Source organism: Cynoglossus semilaevis, chromosome 2 (genome assembly GCF_000523025.1).
Source record: "Cynoglossus semilaevis isolate Cse_v1.0 chromosome 2, Cse_v1.0, whole genome shotgun sequence".
Lineage (NCBI taxonomy): Eukaryota > Metazoa > Chordata > Actinopteri > Pleuronectiformes > Cynoglossidae > Cynoglossus > Cynoglossus semilaevis.
In genome coordinates, this window is record NC_024308.1 from 18,958,435 (window position 1) to 18,959,317 (window position 883).

At 43.1% G+C, this 883-nt stretch overlaps 1 protein-coding gene across 1 annotated transcript; it reads right to left on the reverse strand.

The window, feature by feature from the left end:
* Window positions 1–458: 458 nt before the first annotated feature.
* Window positions 459–876, reverse strand: LOC103376792 (peptidyl-prolyl cis-trans isomerase; the record flags this gene model as incomplete). The annotated part of the gene is made up of 2 exons (XM_008307303.3): window positions 459–668; window positions 757–876. Coding segments are annotated over 2 exons (297 nt in total), but the record flags the coding sequence as incomplete, so codon positions are not given.
* Between the last annotated feature and the right edge of the window lie 7 nt (window positions 877–883).

Consider the following 883-nt stretch of genomic DNA (forward strand, 5'->3'; position numbering starts at 1 on the left):
AAGTCAGGTTTTGACGCCGGGGGGGGGGGGGGGGAAAAAAAAAAAAAAAAAAAAAGCAAAGCAGCATCGTCATTGCAAAGTTAAATAAGTTATCATTCTGACCTGCGATATTTTTTTTCTGCCCCCCCAATGTCAAACCAAACTTTTATACAAAAGTTAGATGCTAAGCCTTAGCCACCGCACACTCATCTGTGCCACATGTTTGGCACAGTTGAGCATATTATCCACTAGGGTGCAGTGCAGCTCGCAGTTTTAGGTCATGTCAGTTTTTTCAGAAATGTAACATTGCTTCAGTGGACAAAGCCTGACTGAGGTCCAATTAGGGCTGGATAATAACAAATTTGCAATACCGTACCAATATCTTTGTTTTGATACCAGTTTCTGAACGATACTTTTCTCTGTGCCAATTTTATAACAATTCTAACAAAAAGATTACATTACAGTACAATGAGCTTTGCTACCCAACTAAAAGTAAGAGTGAGTATCGGTACTCACCATGAGGTTTTTGCTGTGCAGATGAAGAACTGGGACCCGTTGGTGTTTGGTCCAGCGTTGGCCATTGAAAGGACACCTTCTTTAGTGTGCTTCAGTGTAAAGTTCTCATCTGCAAACTTGTTGCCATAAATGGACTTTCCACCAGTTCCATTGTGGTTGGTGAAGTCGCCACCCTAGATCCAAGAATACATTCTGTCATACTTAAAGTAGGTGGAAAAAAGTGGTAAAAAGTCGTCATCACTGTCGTTAGAAGAACCTCACCTGGCACATGAAACCAGGGATGATACGGTGGAAGCTGCAGCCCTTGTAGCCAAAGCCCTTCTCACCAGTACACAGGGCCCTGAAGTTCTCAGCAGTCTTGGGAACCACGTCACTACGGAGCTACAAG